The 20,464-nt window shown below is 45.0% G+C and overlaps 1 protein-coding gene across 2 annotated transcripts in view; it reads right to left on the bottom strand.

The window, feature by feature from the left end:
- Positions 1-20,464, bottom strand: part of MDH1B (malate dehydrogenase 1B) — a 90,339-nt gene that overhangs the window by 59,883 nt on the left and 9,992 nt on the right. For both annotated transcript variants that reach the window (XM_068244979.1, XM_068244980.1), the window contains 2 exons: positions 14,798-14,932; positions 10,846-10,988 (listed from right to left, as the gene is read on the bottom strand). In XM_068244979.1, the coding sequence (XP_068101080.1) occupies positions 10,846-10,988; positions 14,798-14,932 (278 nt within the window). The remainder of the gene's footprint in view (positions 1-10,845; positions 10,989-14,797; positions 14,933-20,464) is intronic.

Here is a 20,464-nt window from a genome sequence, read left to right as displayed (position 1 = left end):
ACAGGTGGCAGCCATTAGCAATTCCTCCTTTGCTGGACACCATCTACTCCACCAGTTTGCCAGATCCTGTCCCGGCAATTTGAAAGGAAGGGAGGGGTTTCTCCAATAAATGTCAAATATTTTATATTTGTCATCATGTGGCTAAAAAAGGCTGCTATTTATTATTATAATTTAGAAATAGATTTTATTTCTGAAATCTTGTATTTTTAATTTGGGTCCACTTTAACTACGCCTAAGTCCTTCTCCAAGTTTTATGTCCCCATTTGTATCCCATTTATTTTGTATGGTGCTAGACCATTGGTACGATCAAAATGCATGACTTTACATTTTTCATTTCATTTCATCTGCCATTTATGTGCCCATATAGCCATCCTATCCAGATCCTGTTGCAATATGTCACTATCCTTCTGAGAGTTGATTATTGTGCACAATTTTGTATCATCTGCAAAAATAGCAACATTGCTTTCTACTGCATCTACTAGGTCATTAACCCATTCGCGTTCCGTCGTTTTCACGTGAGAAATGTTCACCTCCCATTCATTAGCCTATAACTTTATCACTACTTATCACAATGAACTGATCTATATCTTGTTTTTTCCACCACCAATTAGGCTTTCTTTGGGTGGTACATTTTGCTAAGAGCCACTTTACTGTAAATGCATTTTAACAGGAAGAATAAGAAAAAAAAAGGAAAAATTCATTATTTCTCAGTTTTCAGCCATTATAGTTTTAAAATAATACATGCCTCCATAATTAAAACTCACGTATTGTATTTGCCCATATGTCCCGGTTATTACACCGTTAAAATTATGTCCCTATCACAATGTATGGCGACAATATTTTATTTGGAAATAAAGGTGCATTTTTTCCATTTTGCATCTATCACTATTTACAAGTTTAAAATAAAAAAAAATATAGAAATATTTCATCTTTACATTGATATTTAAAAAGTTTAGACCCTTAGGTAAATATTTACATGTTTTTTTTTTTTTTATAGTAAACATTTTATTTGGGTAGTTTTGGGAGGGTGGGAGGTAAACAATAGATTTATAATGTAAATGTGTGTTAATTTTTATATTTTTTTACTTTCAGTTGTAGTATTACTTTTTGGCCACAAGATGGCGGCCATGAGTTTGTTTACATGACGTCACTCTAAGCATAACACACGCTTAGAGCGACGCATGGGGGAGGTGACAGCCAGAAAAAGCACAGCTTCCGAGAGAAGCTGTCGCTTTTTCAGCGGGGGAGAGGAATCAGTGATCGGGCACCATAGCCCGATACATTGATTCCGTGGCTACCGAATCCGTGGCCGGGAGTGCGCGTGCACGCGCGCGATCGGCCGCGGGAGCGTGCGGAAGCGCGCATGGTTCCTGGACGTAGATTCTACGTCCAGGAACCAAAATAGGTTAATAAATAAATTGAAGAGCACTGGACCCAGTACAGACCCCTGTGGTACCCCACTGCTAACAGTCTCCCATTTTGAGTACGATCCATTGACCACAACTCTTTGTTTTCTGTCCATTAGCCAGTTCCCTATCCATGCACACAGACTCTTCCACAGTCCTTGCATCCTCAACTTTTGCCCCAGACTTTTGTGGGGAACAGTGTCGAAGGCCTTAGCAAAGTTCAAGTATATCATATCTACAGCATTCCCAATATCCACATTAACGTGCACTACCTCATAAAAGCTGAGCATGTTATTATGGTAATTATTTGTGTGGTAATGATACTTTAAGTAGACTGTGATTGTGTATTGTTGTGACTTAGATGAAGGTCAGATTACATTTTATGACCAATTTGTGTAGAAATCCATATCATTCCAAAGGGTTCACTTTTTCTTGCTACTGTATGTGTCATGGGTACTACAGGATGGGGAGGAGATAGCACAGCAGAACAATTAATTTTAGAAGGTAAGCATCTTTTTTTACTTATGTTTTTAGTCCACTTATAAACACCCTGCTTACTTTCCAACGGAGGAGAGTAAACAAGCTCAGTATACATATAGTATACATTACTCTATAATACTATTCCTAACTTTGCATAAGTGCTGAGACCTGGGGTCTGTATGCAAAGACTAGATTACTGAGTAAAGCCATTTCTGATGTTGCTTTGTTTTTGAAATGCAGAAAGTCGAAAGGGGAGGTAAAATAGGGAGCAGAGAGCTGTGAGTACTAAAAAGTAAAAAGGAAGAGCAGGTACAAATCATATACACATTTTCCAATTATCAGACATCTCTAAGAAGCTAGGGAGATGTTCACAGACCTCCATTTGCATCAGCACTGTGCATGGAAATATGCTATGTAAAGGCATCCTCCCAGTGCTTAACTTCTTAGGGACCGACGCAGTACAAATCTACGTCGGGCAGGGGGCGCTTCGGTTCTGACCGGACGTAAACTCTACGTCCCATTCACCGCGCCCCCCCCCCCCGCTCTGCCCCCGCCGCAATGTGCTGCCCTGTCGCCTCTATGACGGCAGAGCACTGTGAGCCGGGCAGGAGCTGTTTACATTGGCTCCTGGCCCTGTCATTACTGTAAGCCAATCCCATTGGCTTACATTGAGTGACAGGGTCAGGAGCCAATGAAAGCGGCTCCTGACCGGCGCACAGCACTCTGCCGTCACAGAGATGGCACAGAGAGCAGCCTGCGGCAGGGACAAAGCGGTGTGGGAGCGACGGATTATTGCGGCGATTCGTTGGTATGCGGCGTTTTAGTGTACCAGCAGCTTCTGGTCCTCAAGGGGGCAGAGGCTGTTGGTACCGAAGTGGTTAAAGGCATAGAAGCTTGTGGAAGCTGTGTGTATATGTGTGTGGGAGTGGAGAAATCAGACATTCTTTTTTGAGATTTCAATATAAGAAAAAATTCTGAGTGTCAAACATGTGAGCACCTTATTTAACTCCTGTTGTGTGGGAAACTAAGTGGATTAAGATAGTCTACCAAATCAGATTATTGTGCATATACATGAAAATTAAATTTTGTTTGTGTGAGAATTAAGTAGTAACGCAAGGCTAAAGATGGCTTCTTCACCTCTAACCTCTCCAGTCCCTACTGAACTCTGCTGCTGGTCTTATCCACTGCTCCTCCCTCACTTCCCACTCCTCTGATGCTGCCCCTCTCTGTCAACCCTTCCATTGGCTACCAAATAACTAAAGGATCCAGTTCAATCTCCTAACACTATTGTACAAAGCTTTACATAGGCAATGCCCTCCATATATTTCCTTAAAGGGGAACTTCAGCCTAAACAAACATACTGTCATCAAGTTACATTACTTATGTTAATTAGAATAGATAGGTAATATAATCTCTTACCCACCCTGTTTTAAAAGAACAGGCAAATGTTTGTGATTCATGGGGGCTGCCATCTTTGTCATGGGGCAGCCATCTTTTTGGTTGAAAGGAGGTGACAAGGTGCAGGAGACACAGTTCGAACTATCCTGTGTCCTGATTACCCCTCCCAGCTGCACACGCTAGGCTTCAAATGTCAAATTCAAAGTGTAAAAAAAAAAAAAAATTGCACCAAAACAGCAGAACGAGAACAACAAAATCAGAAATCCCATCATGCTTTGCACAGCATCAGGGGAAAAAAGCCCGGGCAGTTTTCTTCTGTGCAGCTAAAAATGAGGCTTGTATAAGAGAAACAAATTTCTGATGCTGTGAAACTGTTAAAGAAACACAAAGCCTTTTCGGTGCTGCTGAGTCGATTTTTAGTCCGGAGGTTCACTTTAATAATCTTCAGTCATCATCCATCCCAGAACCTTTGCTGCTCCCAAGAGACCCTCTCGTTTTCTATCTTGGTCACCTCCCCTCACTCTCGTTTCAAGGACTTCTCACAAGTGTCACCTATCCTTTGGAATTCTCTCCCACAGCCTATTCATCATACTCCAAGTCTGGAAATTTTCAAATGAACACTCAAGACACGCCTATTCAGACAAGCTTACAATTTGCTATAGCTAAAATAGCTAACATTGCTATTGCTAAAGATCACTGTCTCATCTACAAGACCCTTTGTCTACTCCCCCAGGGTCTCCATCCCACTACCCTCTAGATTTTAAGCTCGCAAGGTCAAGCACCTCCCCCTTTCCAGTTTCTGTGCAATTTATCAAATGAACATCTATTGGTAATGTTTTTCAAACTACAAATCAATTGTATGTATCTCAGTGTTCTCCCCAGGGCTAATTAGGTGGGCGGGCCGCCCGGCTGATTTGAAACCCCGCCCGCCTGTTGTCATGTGCTTGCCTAGCTTCAGCAATGGACCTTTTTAAACTGCACATAGGAGCGCTCCATTACCTTCTTTCAATCAGCGCCAGCTCTCGCATGCTCAATAGCGAAAGCTGAGGCTGTACACTGCAGGAGCGCTCCTCTGCCTGTCACCCCGAGCTTTCTGGTGAGGCAGGGATTGGCTGGGCAGGCTTTCTGACGACACAGGGATTGGCTGGGCGGGTTGTAAGGGGCGGGACTCCTGCTTCCATTCTCCCTCCCGCGTCTGCCCTCCACGAGAAGTAGGATCTATGTATTGGCGGCCTCTCTCTCTTGTCAATGAGAAGAGAGAGGCAGCCAAGCACGCACACACATCCCTGGGCATTATCAGCAGCCTGCAGGAGTGAGATGAGAGCCACGTGGGTCCAGCAGTCCAGGACAGCCGCAGAGCTGCTAATCAATTCTCTCCTTCCTCCCCCAGACTGCAGGTAAACATGCCAGAGAATGAAAACAGCAGCTGCTGGTCTAATCCAGCTGGGGGGAGACACGGAGCAGGAGAAGTGATGCCCCTTCAGAGCTCTGCATGTTTTTTTCACTTTCAGTTTGGGGGCAGAGGAGACGCAGCCATGCAGAGCATGTTCAGTGACAGGCTGTAAGGCAGCGTCCTGTGCACTCCTCTCCTGCTGTGTCTGCATCTTCCCCAGGCCCCAGCTTGTATCTGTCTGTAGTGATGTGCTCCCCCTCCCCCTTCACTCTGTGGGAAGTTAGTGGACCTGAACTCTTGCACAGGACAGAAGAAAAACAGAGAAATGCACCCTGTATTTAGAGAAATAAGCCTGAGTAATTGGATCTCTTCCTGTGTCACATGACTGCCATTTCAGATGGGGCAGATATGCTCATTTGAAAGCACTGGATGTAAACCCTGTCTGCTTCCAAGAAAGCAGGAACTAGAAACTGCAGATTTATTTTAGGATTTGCATCAGCTGTAACAAAAATGCTTTTATTTAAAGGTTGCTTGCTAAATTATGCTGTTGCACATCTTTTAGAGCATAGAGGAAGTTCTAAGTTCAGGTCGGCTTAAAAAGGGACCTGGGCTCCTTAATCTGAAACAATGCTAATGCTAGGTACACACAATGCACTTATCTGACAGATTTACTGTCAGATCGATTATTCCCAACATGTCTGATCTGATTTCTGCACAATTTCCTATAGAAGTGAACAGAAAATCGGAAATCAGATCAGACATGTTGGAAATTGTCGATCTGACAGTAAATCTGTCAGAAAATTGCATTGTGTGTACTTAGCAGGTACATCGGCTTGCCTCCTCATCCTCCTTTTATTTTGTAAGCAGAGTTGCACTGGCCCTGCATCCCCCCCCCCCCCCCCCTTCGCCACCCGGCTACTTTTTCATGCCACCCGGCTGGGAAAATTTTCTGGGGAGAACACTGTATCTGTATTTTTGTTACTGTTTGTCCTGATTGTACAGTATGTTAACCCTTTGGGGACCGGCTTTCTAACCCCCTTTAAGCACCAGGACATTTTACACGTGGAGGGCGCATTTGAGGCGTCAGGCAGCCGGATCCCTGGTAGGGCTACCTGGGCATGGTGTCCCTAGCGTAGCCAGGTGTCCCCCCTGTAGCCAGAAGCCTTTACTCATCTCTCAGGCTCCAGCGATGAGCATCTCTAGCCCCCTCCGCTCTGGCCTGGCATCCTCGGTCACACTGCCATTAAGTTCCGGGTCACGGCTTGATGACATCACTAAGCCAGGACCCGACACTTACGTCAGAGCGAGCAGATGTGCCGGCCAGAGTGGAGAAGAGCGACGATTGCCGGGGGAACGTCAGGAAGGTGAGTAGATCCTCCTCTTCCCGTCCTGCCGCCGCTGCTCTAATAGTGATCACTACGATCCACCGGCGATCGTACTGATCATGTGATCAGGAGCCAATCGCGATGGCTCCTGATCACTGAGGGGAGATGTCAGCTGTCATATGACAGCTTAATCTTCCCTCTTGGGTGCGCACGATCGCGTTGGGAATGAAAATGATAGGTGGCGTAAATCCTACGCTACATCAGGCATAGATTTCTACAAGTGGGGCATAGAATTTACGCTCAGTGGTCCCCAAAAGGTTAAACTGCTCATGTATCTATGCTCCCCATTGCATTGTACAGCGCTATGGAATATTCTGACATGCTTTAAATAATAATTATAATATTTTTTATTTATATAAATTACATCTTCCATAGAGTTGTGCATAGTACAATACAAATATTGGGAAACATAAATACATGAGAAGTTCAAAACACTGACTTTTTACACTTACACCTCCAGAGAAGACTATTTAATAAACCTACATATCCAATATACTGCATTATTTCCATGTGGGGTAGAACATATAAAAAAGGTGGGTGACGAACATTACGGAAAGTCGTGCGCAATCGCCAACGACTTGCGTAATGGTCCAGCCCATTACTGTCAGTCCTGTGTAGAATAAAACAAATGTCTTTCCTTTCGAATCTGAAGGGAAGCAAGCCCCTCACCCATTCCCCAGTGTCCTGATAACACTGAGAGGAATTTCACACCTAGCCCGACCTCCCGGGGAGGATCACTTCCTGCCACAGCCCCCTCTCCCAAAAGCCAGATCGAACTGGCCAGATAAGAGCTCCCTCCGAAACCTTACACTCAGACAAAGGAAACTTTAATGTATTTGTAATTCAAAATAGGCTTGCCACAGAAAGACAAAAAATACATTTTCTGATACCAATAAAGCAGTTATATCATTCACCTGAATTACAATTTTCTAACTGTCAGGAATCAGTAGGGAAAATGCTTTATCCGGCCTGCGTAGAGCGAATGCGATAGAATAGGCATGTGTAGCCTCAGGTAATACAGGGTCGCAGGCCGCTTATGAATATAGCCTCGGATTTGCGATGCGCCACTCTGGGGCAGAGTCACACCGATTATTAATAATTGGTACATTTTCTTGCTCTGAGTCTGGGGCTGGTAACCTTGCTGCCAGGAGATAACCCCGCCTTCCCTCCACCTAGTTTGGAAGTAACACAGCCCCAGTTCTCAGATTGTATAAATATGGGGCCAGCAGAGCCCGCCCTTGTCTTTCCTCATTTCATCTGCTAAAGAAAAGCTTGGAGCATGCGTTCCACAGAAGGACCGACGCAGGCATTTTCCCAAGGACTCTTAAAGCTCATTTAAACTGGACTCTTTTTCTTCATTCTCCAAGTGGACTGCTCAGCCATAACTAAGTAAGAACTTTCCGATTTTATTCCTTTTATTTTAAGCTTTGTGTCTATGTGTTAATCTGTGTAAATGTATGTAATGCAACTTTGTTATAAAAAGGTTTAAAAATCATTATGGTTACAATCTGTTCTGAATATACACAATCGTACCTATTCTCCTGAAACCGCTACCCTGCGTTTAATAGAAGTGTACCTTTATAACCCGTATGCGAGAACCCAGCCCAGATATAAAGATCTGACCCAGGTTCCTGCATACTGCTAAGGGTTAATAGAGCGTTCTCGAAGTCCTAGTATAATTACAGTAGCGGCCTGTGAAACCCGCTTGGTGGCAGATCTTTAAATTGTATGTGTGTGGTGAATCCTTTGACGTCCGAACACTCCCGCCATTAGTCGGTTCATCAAACTGCGAAGTCAGGTTTACGCTTTGTGATGGGCAAAATAACAGTGTAAGAGGATTTCTGACTCTGATCGACTGACCCGCCCGCAGACCGGCCTTGCGGTCTGTGACAGGATGTACTTCGTAATATTATCTATTTTAAGACTAACAGACAGGAATAATAGAGTTTAAAGAGGAACTGTATCCAAGGATTGAACTTCATTCCAATGAGTAGCTGATATCCCCTTTCCCACGAGAAAGCTTTACCTTTTCTTGAATAGATTTTCAGTGGGGTCTGTATGGCTGAAATGGTAAATTCTTCACCACAATATATCAAATGCTCAGAGGTAGGTATCCGCCAAACATCAAAACTAGAAAAGGCTTACCAGCTCCCAACAACCCACATTATAAGGTTGTGAAATGGCTCAGGGAACATCAGACGTCGTGAAGATCCAGTGGACATCCGTATGGAGGTAAAGTTTCAGGAATTTATATAGGAAAACAAAAACGGCAATATCTAAGCGTAACCCGTTTATTTAGATAACATTTCTTTAAAAGGCAGTAGACATAAAAACGATAACTCACATACGGGGCCCATAAACAGGGAACCCCAGAAGATTAGCGCGCATGTAATGGTCAATCGTAGATCAATAGACAATGGTACCGCCTGTTACCTTCCCGATCGGTTTCGCAGTCTTTTTTTTTTCTCCCCTGATGACGCAAGACTGCAAAACCGGTCGAGAAGGTAACAGGCGGCACCATTGTCTATTGATCTACGATTGACCATTACATGCGCGCTAATCTTCTGGGGTTCCCTGTGTATGGGCCCCGTAAGTGAGTTATCGTTTTTATGTCTACTGCCTTTTAAAGAAATTTTATCTAAATAAACGGGTTACGCTTAGATATTGCCGTTTTTGTTTTCCTATATAAATTCCTGAAACTTTACCTCCATACGGATGTCCACTGGATCTTCACGACGTCTGATGTTCCCTGGACGTTATCTGTGACCTGAGCCATTTCACAACCTTATAATGTGGGTTGTTGGGAGCTGGTAAGCCTTTTCTAGTTTTGATGTTTGGCGGATACCTACCTCTGAGCATTTGATATATTGTGGTGAAGAATTTACCATTCCCTACATACAATGACTTTCTAAACCTGCGCTGACCTTTGATGTATGCCTGACTTCTGAACTTTTGGACATTGTTCTTCTCAGCGGCGTTTCCATTGTCCCTTGGCGCCGATATATTTGCTACTATAAGTTTTATTAAACACTTTATCAAATGTTTGATAATTTACCTCATTTGTAAAATCTAATTTTGAATTCACTAAGGTGTTATAGATTTATTGAACATTTTATCTATAAAACATTTGATAAATTTATAACACCTTAGTGAATTCAAAATTAGATTTTACTCATAAGGGTAAATTCTCAAACGTTCGATAAAGTCTTCGATAAAGCTTAGTGAATTGAGGCCATATGTGTGCCGTCCCTCTGCTGCTATTGTGTTTCAGCGTTCAACTTTTCCTGTGTCTCTGGAGTCCAAATTATATAAGTGTTGTTATAGCCACAATTAACATTGCAGTCTATGCTGCACCCAAATTACCAGGTGCACAGAGGATCACAAATTAACCTCTTTGGCTGGTAAGCCCTAAATAAAACTTATGATGTAGCATGGTTGTGGGTGAAGCCAATGTGAAGAAAAGCTACATATACAGTAGATGTCAGTGAGAAGCAAAAACTGCAACTAAACAGCAGAGCAAAGCGCTTAATTTCGGCACACCAGCAAATATCACGTGTCGGCAATACCATAGCCTGCAATGCTAATTGTGACTATAGTGCGCAGGGTTTTTAGATTTGGTGATTTAGTTGGTCTATGATGATCAGCATTGGTGGTGCAATGGCTATGATAATTTGCAAGTCATACATGATCAATCGGTAGCAGTTTAGTGTTAGGTATAGCAGCAGAAAGGTTAGTGTTAGGTGTTGCGGTAGGAAGTTTAGTGTTAGGTGTAATGGCAATAAGGATAATTTGCAAGTCATACATGATCAATCGGTAGCAGTTTAGTGTTAGGTATAGCAGCAGAAAGGTTAGTGTTAGGTGTTGCGGTAGGAAGTTTAGTGTTAGGTGTAATGGCAATAAGGATAATTTGCAAGTCATACATGATCAATCGGTAGCAGTTTAGTGTTAGGTATAGCAGCAGAAAGGTTAGTGTTAGGTGTTGCGGTAGGAAGTTTAGTGTTAGGTATAGCAGCAGAAAGGTTAGTGTGAGAGGTAAAGAATAGTAAAGGTAGTATAGGAGGAAAGGCAGGATTTCTATTTGACGGAAGCTAAGTGTTATATAGTATAATAGTAATATAATATTATAAGTACTGTCGGCAGCCCCAGCAAACTTAATAGCGTACATACTAAAAGGTACACACAGCAGTGGAAAATTCATAGCTTCTGTTACAGACCACTGAATTAACAAAGTAAGGAAAGGCTATTCACTAGTGCAGACAATTTTCTACAACATGCAAGGTTAAAGGGGTTCTGTGGGGGTTTCTGAAGATAAAAACTGCCACTTACCTTGGGCTTCTATGAGCCCCATGCAGCGGTAATGTCCCACGACGTCCTGCTCCCATCCGCCGTTCCCCGCAGCCGGCACCGGGCTATTATTCGTCTGACATACAGACGAATAATGCGCGTTGCTGTGCCTCCGCTCGCGTCATCTGAGGCTTACTGCGCAGGGGCAGTACAACAGAGCCTTGTACTGCGCCTGCGCAGTAAGCTTCCGATGACGCAGGCGGAAGCGAGCGGGTGCGCGGCCACTCTAGCGCAGCCGCAGTTGGATCCCATGCCGCTTAGACCGGGGCCGGCGGCGGAGAACGGCAGATGGGAGGAGGACGGCGTGGGACATTACCGCTGCACGGGGCTGATAGAAGCCCAAGGTAAGTGTCCGTTTTTTTCTTCCACAATGCCCCACAGAACTCCTTTAAGTATGGTTTTAATTTTCTTTCTTAGAGTGCACAGAAAGTAAAAATACCTGGTGATCCATACATGCAGAGGATTGAAGTGTTGTTTTACTTCATCTTCCTCAATGTGCAAATTAATGCATGCTTCCATGTTCTCTGCAGCAATATCCTTCATTAAATCACTCAGCATGGCTGAAGTTACACCATAGTATTCCTACAAAATAATGTAAACAATGTAATTATACAAACATCCGTAATCCTGAAACTGGAATTGTTTGAATTTCATTTCAAGTCCAGTAAACAAAGACATTACCTTTTTAAATATAACAGACACAGACACAAAAACAATTGCAATAATCTAAGTCTCCATTAGGAAACTTTGTAACAGTGAAAATTTACATTTCTGGGACAGCAGTTTGTTTTTGATTTTTTTAAGGTACAACTAATGTTTCCTAACATTATAATGCTGCAGAAAGAAACCACTTCATTTAGGCTAACCTGCTGGCTGCTGCCAGCCCCGTTTCTATGGGCGTGCGATACGTGCAATCGCCCGGGGCGCTGGATTGTTGTGGCCGGAGGGGGGCGCTGTGGTGGTGGGAGCGGGCATAATAGTAATAAATAACTCACCTTTCTTCAGCTTCATCCGAATAGCCGATCTCACGCTGCTTCAATGTACTTCCTGTCTCTGCATCTGTCTCAGTAACAGCGCCCCCTGTGATGATGTTCCGCATGTCAACACAGGGGGCGCTGTTACTGAGACAGATGCCGACTGCCGAGACAGGAAGTACATTGAAGCAGCGTGAGATCAGCTATTCGGATGAAGAAGAAGAAAGGTGAGTTATTACTATTATGCCCGCTCCCACCACTGCTGCAGCACCTACCTACCTAATCTATACTGCAGCACCTACCTACCTACCTACTCTATACTGCAGCACCTACCTACCTACCCAATCTATACTGCAGCACCTACCTAATCTATACTGCAGCACCTACCTACCAACTCTATACTTCAGCACCTACCTACCTAATCTATACTGCAGCACCTACCTAATCCATACTGCAGCACCTACCTACCTACCTAATCCATACTGAAGCACCTACCTACCTACCTACCTACCTAATCTATACTGCAGCACCTACCTACCTACCTACCTACCTAATCTATACTGCAGCACCTACCTACCTACCTAACCTATACTGCAGCACCTACCTACCTACCTAATCTATACTGCAGCACCTACCTACCTACCTAATCCATACTGAAGCACCTACCTACCTACCTACCTACCTACCTAATCTATACTGCAGCACCTACCTACCTAATCTATACTGCAGCACCTACCTACCTACCTAACCTATACTGCAGCACCTACCTACCTACCTAATCTATACTGCAGCACCTACCTACCTACCTAACCTATACTGCAGCACCTACCTACCCAATCTATACTGCAGCACCTACCTACCTACCTACCTACCTAACCTATACTGCAGCACCTACCTACCTAATCTATACTGCAGCACCTACCTACCTACCTAACCTATACTGCAGCACCTACCTACCTAACCTATACTGCAGCACCTACCTACCTACCTACCTAACCTATACTGCAGCACCTACCTACCTACTCTATACTGCAGCACCTACCTACCTAATCTATACTGCAGCACCTACCTACCTACCTAATCTATACTGCAGCACCTAGCAACCTACTCTATATTGCAGCACCTACCTACCTACCTACCTTCCTAATCTATATTGCAGCACCTACCTACCTAATCTATACTGCAGCACCTACCTACCTAATCTATACTGCAGCACCTACCTACATAATCTATACTGCAGCACCTACCTAACCTATACTGCAGTCACCTACCTAGCTATCCTATACTGCAGTCACCTACCTATCTAACCTATACTGGAACCTACTTATTGAAGCTATACTGCAGTCACCTACCTAAGCTATACTGCAGTCACCTACCTATCTATCCTATACTGGCACCTACTTATCTAAGCTATACTGCAGTCACCTACCTAAGCTATACTGCAGGTACCTACCTACCTAACCTATACTGCAAGCACTTACCTATCTAACCTATATAACCTATACTGCAGGCACCTACCTATCTAACCCATACTGCAGGCACCTACCTACCTAACCTATACTGCAGGCACCTACCTACCAAACCTATACTGCAGGCACCTACCTATCTAACCTATACTGCAGGCACCTACCTACCTAACCTATACTGCAGGCACCTACCTACCTAACCTATACTGCAGGCACCTACCTACCAAACCTATACTGCAGGCACCTACCTATCTAATTCATACTGGTGGCACCTACATAGCTAACCTAAACTGTGGGCACCTATACCTGGCTCCATGGCGGGGAAGGGGGGGGGGGGGCGATTTTTACACCCTCGCCCTGGGTAAAATTTAGCCTAGAAACTGCCCTGGCTGCTGCATTTCCACACTGCCCTCTCTGATGTGAAGCAGGGATACTTCATAAAGCTCATCGGAGCACAAGCTTCCAACCCCCGGCGTCTCTTTGCCACTTTTAATTCCCTGCTTAAACCCACCCCTCACCCTCCATTTCTTCCCTTTCTGCTCACAGATTTAGTCACCCACTTCACCAACAAAATAGTCTCCATCCGTCAGGAAATATGCAGCCTTCAATCCTCACCTCCCACTCCCTACCATCCAGCTCCTCCACCCTATCCTACCCTCACCTCCTTCACTCCTACCGTCTTTCCCCTAAAATAAGACCTACCCCGAATATAAGGCCTCCCTTATATTTCAAGCATGCTTGAAATATAAGACCTACTCCGAAAATAAGGCCTAGCTGGGGGGGGCTGTGTGTATAGGGAGGTGTGTGGGCTCTTACCGCATCTCCCTTGTGGCTGCGTCCCCCTCCATTCCTAGTAATTTCCCCGGTGGTGGCGGCGACAAGGTATTCAAGCTATGAGGGCGCCCTTTGACCCTCACGCTGCACGCAGTATGCTTTGCCGGCTTGGCGCCGACGCTCCCCTCATGTGATAATCAATGTGCGCCTGGGACGCATCAGCCAGGCGCACAATTATGATAGGAAGGGAGCACCAGCGCAAAGCCGGCAAAGCGTACTGCGTGCAGCGTGAGGGTCAAAGGGCGCCCTCATAGCTAGAATACCATGTCACCGCCGCCACCAGAGGAATTACTAGGAACGGAGGGGGATGCAGCCACAAGGGAGGTGCGGTAAGAGCCCACACACCTCCCCATACACAAAGCGTCTAGCCCCCTCCCCCCTGAAAATAAGCCCTAGCACATATTTCCTCCCCAAAAAGAATATAAGACAGTGTCTTATATTCGGGGAAAGATGGTACTACCATTGAGGAAGTCAACCACCTACTGCAGACTTCCCATACCACTACCTCCCCCTCGACCCCATTCCTTCTAACTTAATCCGTCCTTAGTTCCTGGCTTTGGCTCTAGTACTCACTGCCCTGTTTAACCTTTCCCCATCTACAGGCACCTTCCCCTCAGACTTCAAGCAGGCCACTGTACTACCCCTGCTCAAGAAACCCTCCCTCATCCCAATCAGCTACTGATTGGGATGAAGTTCAATCCTTAGCTACAGTTCCACTTCAAGTAAAATTTCAAAAACTGTAGCTTGTTCCCATCTGACAAATTACCAGTATGATCTATAGCTCAAATACTTTGCCCTAACAGTGCTTATGGGATTCAGGCAAGAAGAAAGACAGATATTGTACATGCATGTGAAATGGAAAGTACATTTCTTCTATACAAATATAAATATATTTAAAGTAGACCTGAACTCAGAACTTCCTCTCTGCTCTAGAAGATAAGCAATTAGCTGATCTTCCATGGCAGTCAGCTGACAGAGCTGCGAGATCAAATTAAAGCTTGTGCTTAGTCACAGATGAGGGGGAATTAGAGAAACTAAATATAATTGTATTTATGCTTTCCTTCTGTCCTGTGCAAGAGTTCAGGTCCACTCTAACTAAATTAACTAATTATTTTACCTGCACATGTTCCATGAACTCATTAAATCCTCCAAGTAGCAATCCTTTGCTGCCTCGATCCAACAATTCCCTCCATATTATAGGAGAGCGCCTGTGTTTCCATCCATTTCTCAAGCATAACTCTGATAACCATTGCTAAAGGAAGAAATTAAAAAAATCTGGTGATTCTTTCTTCTTCAAAGTAGTACTAAGCATATTTACCATTTAATTTATTAATTCTCGCAGATTTAAAGCAAACCCCTTCTCTTGCTTAAAAATTAGCTATAAGGGGGCGCATGCGCGGCGCTCACGAGGCAGGATGTGTCCTGTGTGAGCTCCGCTGACAGCCGGGAACAAAAGAGCCTCTACTTCAGCTAACACGGACACTTTGACCCCCGGATCATAGCCAAGCCTGCATGATATGACACAGAAGGGGAATCGAACAGCAAAAAGCAAGAGAACACGCTCAAAGGGAACTTTACCTCCTTCCACTCCCTCCCGGGCCTCTACGAGAAGCGCTCTCAAGATGGCGGATGACTCGGCCTCACGCACTAACTCCCCGCCCTCCACCAAAACGAAGCAATGCCAGACCGATGGCTCCCTAAGAACACCCCCACGGGAAGCCCAGCAGTCCCCCTCCTGGGATAAGCAGGAGTTACTAGCTGATATAGGCAAGATGCTCAAATCGGAGCTAGCGGCAGCTGTGAAAGACATCTCAGCCCAATTGCATGAAGTCGGCCAAAGGGTGGGAGTCCTCGAGAACCGCATGGACTCAGCGGCAGACGCACTAACCGACGACAAGAGGCGTATCACACAACTTGAATCCCGGGTAGAGGCCGCAGAATCTCGGCTCGAGGAATACGAAAACCGGGCCAGGCGATCAAACCTGCGTATCCGCGGCCTCCCCGAAACTTTTGAAGCACTTAAAGAGGTGGCTACCAACCTGTTCTCAGCACTGCTCCCGCAAGTGGATCCGGAGATGTGGCGGTTTGATCGCATACACCGAGCCCTGGGCAAACCAAAAACCCCAAATACTCCGCGAGACGTCATTTTAAAACTGCACTATGGAGAAATGAAAGAACAAATTATGACGGCAGCCAGGGATCTTGAGGACTTGCCTGGAGTTCCATCTTCCGTCCACATCTACGCGGATCTATCCCCGGTCACCTTGCTAAAGAGAAGGCTACTCAGACCGATAACCCTCTCACTCACCCGCGAAAGAGTACGCTACAGGTGGAACTTTTCATTCGCCCTGAACTTCACCCTGGGGAACCACTTTCACTCTATCAAGTCCCTGGAGGAGGGTAAGTCCGTTCTTGAAGAGGCCGGCATCCGAATTGAGATACCCGAAGCCCCCCCACAATCACAGCGAGGCCCCAGACCCCGTAGAGAATGGTCTGAAGTACCTCGTCGCTCCTCCAGCCCACGATCTGACTAGCTTTCCCCTTATTTCTTAATGTTATGCCTGTGTTACGGATTACGGATTTCTCCCATATCATCCCTGCGATTAACTCTGCCTGGGCTCCCGGGTCCCGCCCTGGCGGCCTACTGCCAGGCCCCGCTCTATGCCATACTAAGTATGCAATTCCTCACGAACTTGGAGCTCTAAATCATGCGGCCCAAGACTTTCCCGCAAAAGTTCTCTGAAACCCCTCTCCAAAGGCATACTTATGTGACACTAACTTTGACCGTTGCAAGAAGGCCTGCATGGCCGCCCCTCCCCACTACAATCCTGGAGGTTGCCGCTGGCCGCACGCTCATTGCTCTCCAATGCCGAAGGTGACTTTCATTACGGGAGATGGTTTGGGGGCACCGGGGCATGCCCGGGCTCGGGGGGCGGCGGGGGTCGGGGGGACGGGCCCCGCTTACGGGCGGGGTGTGTCCCCCCGTCGCCGCCGCACCCTTTGGGCCCCTGGGCCCGGGCCTGCTCCGAGGGCTCTGGGCTGGACCACGGGGTGCCATGCTACCACCCTGGGGAGAGAACCGCACCCTATGCCTTAATGTGCTTTTTTCTTCTCTTTATTTTTCTTTTATTACTATTTTATTGTTCTCTCTGTGTGTTATCTAAAATGCTGTTCAATGTTCAGAAAAATCAGTTATATGGGGGTCAATGGGCCCCAAAAGTTTATGTTATCTAGGGCTCTGTTCCCGGCTGGCAGGCTATGCTGTCCCTCTGGAGAGGCCTTAAGGAGGATCATGTACCTCCTCTGGCTTTACTTCCTGTCACTAAGTGACATCCTAGTGCAGCATGTTCTTTTACAGGCTGCCCTAGAACCTTCATACTTTCGATTCCAGGGTAACCTTTTATGCTTTACTCCAAACAGGGTTAATTGTTATAACTTACAAATGGTCTCATATATCTTCACCAATAGCTTAGTATCGCTCTCTTATCACATCAATGGTACTAACAATTTTATCACATAATGTTAGGGGTTTTAACGTCCCGCAGAAGAGGAAGAAAGCGTTTTTAGACTATCAAAAACATAAACCTGACATCATTTGTTTGCAGGAGACTCACTTCTCAACTTCCTCCTTCCCACAATTCCTATCTCGCCATTATTCAAAATATTACCTATCAAATGCCCAAACTAAACGTCGAGGTGTGGCTGTCCTGATCCACAACTCCCTCCCACTCGAAATTCTAGATGCAACTATAGACAGTGACGGTAGATACATTATTTTAAAAGCTTCCCTTCAAGGACAACAAATATACATTATCAATAGCTATTCCCCTCCAGAACTAGCCTTCAAAACTTTCCAACTAATTTTTAATAAAATCGACCTGTCCTTTGGTTCACGAATAGTTTGGTGCGGAGACTTTAACCTAACTCTGAACGATTCTCTCGACAAGTCCAACAAATCCCCTGACAAACTCTCGAAGTCACAGAGAGCCTCCCTGAACTCATCTCTTCATACAGCCTCTCTCGCTGATTCGTGGAGAGAACTCTATGCTAGTAAACGGAGCTATACTTATTTCTCCCCACCACACGGTTCCTACTCTAAGATAGACCATTTCATTGTCTCAACTACCCTAATCAGAGCCCTTCTATTCCTCAGACATATCCCCTCCGCATGGTCTGACCATGACATCCTAATCCTTGGGCTTGACGTGAATTCCTCCCTGAAACTCCAACGCACTTGGAGACTGGATGAATCCCTTCTACTAGACCCTACAATTGTAGCAGATATTAATGAAAAAATGCAATACTATTTCTCTGAAAATGACTCAGAGGAAGTATCCCCTCTCACATGCTGGCTAGCCCACAAAGCTGTAACCAGAGGCCATTTAATCTCTGCAGCTAAAAGAAGACACCGCAAAAATACCGAATCTCAAGCTAACCTGGAGCATAGGATCCATAGACTTATATTGATAAACCAACAGTCCCCCAGCAGATACCTATCAAAACAAATATCAGACATCATCCTGTCCAGACACGTAGAGAAAGCCCTTACCTGGACCAAAGCACGCTGTTACAAATACATAAATAAGCCGGATGCCTGGTTAGCCAGAAAACTAAGGCAACAGGAAAAAATTAACACTATCCATAAGATTCAATTAAGCAATGGACAAATTACCAGTGACCCTGTCAAAATCTACCAAGCATTCCATTCCTTTTACTCCAAACTGTATAATCAGCCCGACAGTGATAAGTTATTGGAAACTACAAAATATTTACGACAAAGTGCCCTCCCTAGACTAACCACAACAGCCATTAAATCCCTCAACGCTAAAATCTCTGAGGAGAAAGTCCTCGAAACTATCAAATCCCTCAAGAAGGGGAAAGCCCCGGGACCGGACGGCTACACCTCGACCTATTATAAAAAATTTAAGGATCTACTAGTACCTCCGCTGACTAAAACACTGAACTTCTTAGCTAAATCACCCCTCAAGCCCCCACCGGAATTTTTAGAAGCTAAAATCACCCTCATCCCCAAACCAGGCAAAGACCCCCTATTTGCTAAAAACTATCGCCCCATATCACTGCTAAATTTAGACTATAAAATACTTACTGCAATAATGGCAGCTCGTCTTAACAAACTTCTGCCCGGGCTGGTGGGGAGGGACCAGGTGGGGTTTATACCAAACCGTCAAGCCTCTGACAACATCAGGCGTACACTATTGTTAATTCAACACGCTAACATTCATCAGAAACCTCTAGTTATTCTCAGCTTAGATATTGAAAAAGCTTTTGACAGCCTCACCTGGTCCTTCCTCCTAGCGACGGTTAGAACAATGGGCATTACAGGCACCTTCTATAACCTGATAGAACAAATCTATTCACACCCCTCTGCCACACTTAAGATACCATGTGAGTCTCCTGCAACAATCAATATATACAGAGAAACCCGACAGGGTTGCCCCCTCTCCCCAGCCCTATTCGCGTTAGCCATGGAATCTCTGGCTTCACATCTTCGCTCTGATTCAGGCATTCAGGGTTATGACCTAGGCAAGTTGCAGCCCAAATTTAGCATGTTTGCTGATGATATCCTAATGACAATCCAGAATCCCTCCACAACCATCCCAAATTTATTACAAGCTCTCAAGAAATTTGAGGAGATCTTAGGTCTAAAAGTCAATGTAGACAAGACAGAAATGATCTCATGTAATATACCCCACTCTGAGATCACACAAATCGCTTCCTCCTCTAAATTCCAGCATCACCCACATTTCCTTAGATATCTGGGTGTTAACATATGCAATTCTAATGCTAAGCTTTATGAGTGGAACTATGCACGGGTCATACCTGGTCTGCTTAGGGACCTTGACATCTGGCACACATATAAACTCTCCTGGACAGGGCGTATAGCAGTCAAAATGACCCTCCTTCCCAAGCTAACCTATTATTTTAGAGTACTTCCCATTCCTCTCATGCCAAGAGATATACTTTTACTTCAAAAAAAGATCTTCACTTTTATCTGGAATCACAAAAAGCCCCGCATCCCTAAGTCATGTATGCATTTACATAAAACTGATGGTGGTCTGTCTGTCCCTCACCTTAAAAAATATTTTATTGCCTCTCAACTAGCTCAACTACCTTTAATTTATGGAGGGGATCAGATGCCTGCTTGGGTTGAAATCGAGAACGAAATGATACATCCATATTCCTGGAAAGGTTCTCTATGGGCCTCAAATTCTGGCCACAAAAAATTGAGGAACATCTCCCCATTAACATACCACACCCTTCTCATATGGAGTAAAGCTCGTTACCTTATCAAGCTACAAACACCATGCCCTCCACTCCTCTCTATCCTACATAACCCTGACTTTCCTAGTGGAACTAACTCACAGGCTTTTTCCCCTGGTGGTCATCGCACCACATCCAGACTCTACAAGACTTCTTGATTGGGGGAAGAATACCCACCAGCGGGCAGCTGATCTCCAAATACAATATCCCATCCTCAGAACATTTCAGGCTCTACCAGATATTACATTACCTGCGTACTTTATCAACCAATACGCTAGATAACCCCTTTACACATTTTGAAGTCACATGTAGATCTGACCCCTTTCAAAAAGGTATAATTTCCCTACTTTACTCACTTCAAAACCAACCTAACCGGGAGGTAAAACCTTCTTACACCCTAAGATGGGAATATGACTTGGAGTTTGAACTGAGTAACGAGGAATGGGAGGAATCTTTTACGACCCTAGCTAAGGGTAGCCTCCATAGCACTCATATAGAGATC

The sequence above is a fragment of the Hyperolius riggenbachi genome, chromosome 7, assembly GCF_040937935.1.
Source record: "Hyperolius riggenbachi isolate aHypRig1 chromosome 7, aHypRig1.pri, whole genome shotgun sequence".
NCBI lineage: Eukaryota > Metazoa > Chordata > Amphibia > Anura > Hyperoliidae > Hyperolius > Hyperolius riggenbachi.
The sequence above is the reverse complement of the archived record's forward strand: the minus strand, read 5'-3'. Positions and strand labels throughout refer to the sequence as shown.